We start from the raw sequence: 2,034 nt of genomic DNA, 5'->3' as shown, positions 1-2,034 counted from the left end.
CGGGGGGGGGGGGGGGGAAGGCGGGGAGCAGCCCCGCTTCGCCCACCCAGCTCCCTCACGAGGAAGTTGCCCAACGCACCCGAATTCCTCCGTCTGCGGGAGGAGGCTCGCACAGCTTCAAAAACCAGCCTAGAGACGGGAATGCCGGTGCTAGGAGACACGGCAGCCGCCGGCTTACCGGCCGCGGCCGGCCCGGCAGACGGAGCTGAGGCGAACGGGCGCGGGCCCGCCTAGCCCCCACCTCACCTCAGCCCCGCTCCCCTACCCCGCCAGAGGGCGGCGGGCCCGCAGGAAAGCCCCCGCCCTGAAGGGAGACCCTCCCGGAAAACCGCCGCCCGCCCTCGGGGGAGAAAGGAAGCGGGAAGCGCGGGGGCGAAGAGCGGTCGCAGGCCTCACCTCCTCGCCCGGCAGCCCGAACACCTCAGCAGGAGACGCCGCCATGGCCCAGCGGCGCGCGCTCCCCACCGCCGTGTTTACCCGCCGCCGCCGCCCCGCCGCGCGCTCCGCCCGCCGCCCCGCCCACAGCCTGGCGGGCGCGCGCCCCACCTCCTCCCGTCTTACCCCCCTCCCTCCTGTCTGATTGGCGCAGAAGCCCGCGTTACCGCCCACCAAGGGAGGTGGCGGCGCCTTCCGATTGGCTCTCGCGCCGCGCCCCGCCCGGAAACACGCGCCGCGCGGGCAGCCTGAGGCGAAGAGTGGGGAGGGGCGGCCTCCGTCAGCTCCATCGCCCCTCAGGGCAGCCCCAGGCTCCAGCCGGCCTGCCGCCCGCCCGCGGGGGGTTCCCTCTGCCCGGCCCGAGGGGCGCCATCAGCCAGGTCGTGGGGGAAATAAAAGCGTTTTTCTAAAAATTTTCCCAATGGTTTGCATCGTCGGCGTCTTCCCTGCGTCCCTGAGGGCCGGGCACAAGCTGTGGGGAGCTCTGGCCTGAACCCAAGGGAGCCCTCTGGAATCACAAAAACTTGGAAAAAAACTGAGAGGAAAAAATAATCATCAGTGTGCAGAAAGGAGCTTGCCTGCCGGGATGAGGTAGTGCTGCCTTCCAGGGTAGTGGGAGGAGGAAGGAAGTCCGCTTTGAGGAGCTCCTCGTGAGGAGCTGACCTGACATAACACCCGGGGAGAATGCCAGAGGAGAGGAGGAGATAAGCCTTGTCGGAAATCAAAGCAAACTTACAAGTGGTACAGCAAGATGTTAGTAAGGGAGCATGACAGCATTTCATCTGAAAGTTTGAAGTTATTCCTAAATCACCTTTCAGTGGTGCTTCCCTGCCATCACCCATGCTCCTGTTGGAAGGACCTGGTTCCATGCTGGTTTTGTAAATGGCATGAATTCATGCTGCCCTCAACAGCTGCTCGTGAATCGCTTGTGAGTCCCTCCTTGCCCACCAGCCTTCCCAGCCGGCAGAGGACAACAGGAAGAGCTGTGCTAAAAAAACTGTTTATAGAGTGTTTTAGTCTGTGCTTCATAGCTGTGAGCCTTCCTACAAGCCTGAGCCAAACTCCTCCCAGCGCTGCACAGCCTGTGAGTGCAGAGAACATACCTTTGTCTTAGGATGAACATGTGGAAAATCATGTGTGTCGCTAACAATGAACAAATGTAGCAGCACCTGTACTGGCAGGGAAACAGTGTCTTTCATCATCTTTCAGCTCATCCAACCTGGCCCCTCACGACCTGGGTGACCTACTTCTCTCATTCGATGAGAAACTCTACCCTTTTCGAAACAAACAGGGAGCCAGGCTCAGCTTTTTGGACTGTTCCCCAAGCAGATCATGAAACACCCAGGTAACCAACACCTCCATGGCAGGGCTCCGGCAAGCCTGTGCCCATTATCACACTTTTGTGCTCTCCCCCCAGGGCTAGCAGGAGGCTCTGCAGAAAGGCAACCTCAACAGCAACATCAGTTTGTGCGTGTTCCAAAATCAATACAGGGTATTATCTATGAAAAACCAGGTGAGTATCTTGATAAACAAAGTGGCATCCAGGCAGTGTCTTCATAGTCATGATCATCTATGAATATGAACGAATAGATTTACATG

At 59.7% G+C, this 2,034-nt stretch overlaps 1 protein-coding gene across 1 annotated transcript in view; it reads right to left on the bottom strand.

The window, feature by feature from the left end:
• Positions 1–503, bottom strand: part of NEDD4 (neural precursor cell expressed, developmentally down-regulated 4, E3 ubiquitin protein ligase) — a 59,953-nt gene extending 59,450 nt beyond the window's left edge. The window contains exon 1 of the mRNA XM_014944650.1: positions 397–503. Within this exon, the coding sequence (XP_014800136.1) occupies positions 397–441 (45 nt within the window). The 5' untranslated portion in view covers positions 442–503. The remainder of the gene's footprint in view (positions 1–396) is intronic.
• Positions 504–2,034: the final 1,531 nt, after the last annotated feature.

Source organism: Calidris pugnax, unplaced genomic scaffold (assembly GCF_001431845.1).
Source record: "Calidris pugnax isolate Ruff unplaced genomic scaffold, ASM143184v1 scaffold70, whole genome shotgun sequence".
Taxonomy (NCBI): Eukaryota; Metazoa; Chordata; class Aves; order Charadriiformes; family Scolopacidae; genus Calidris; species Calidris pugnax.
The sequence above is the reverse complement of the archived record's forward strand: the minus strand, read 5'-3'. Positions and strand labels throughout refer to the sequence as shown.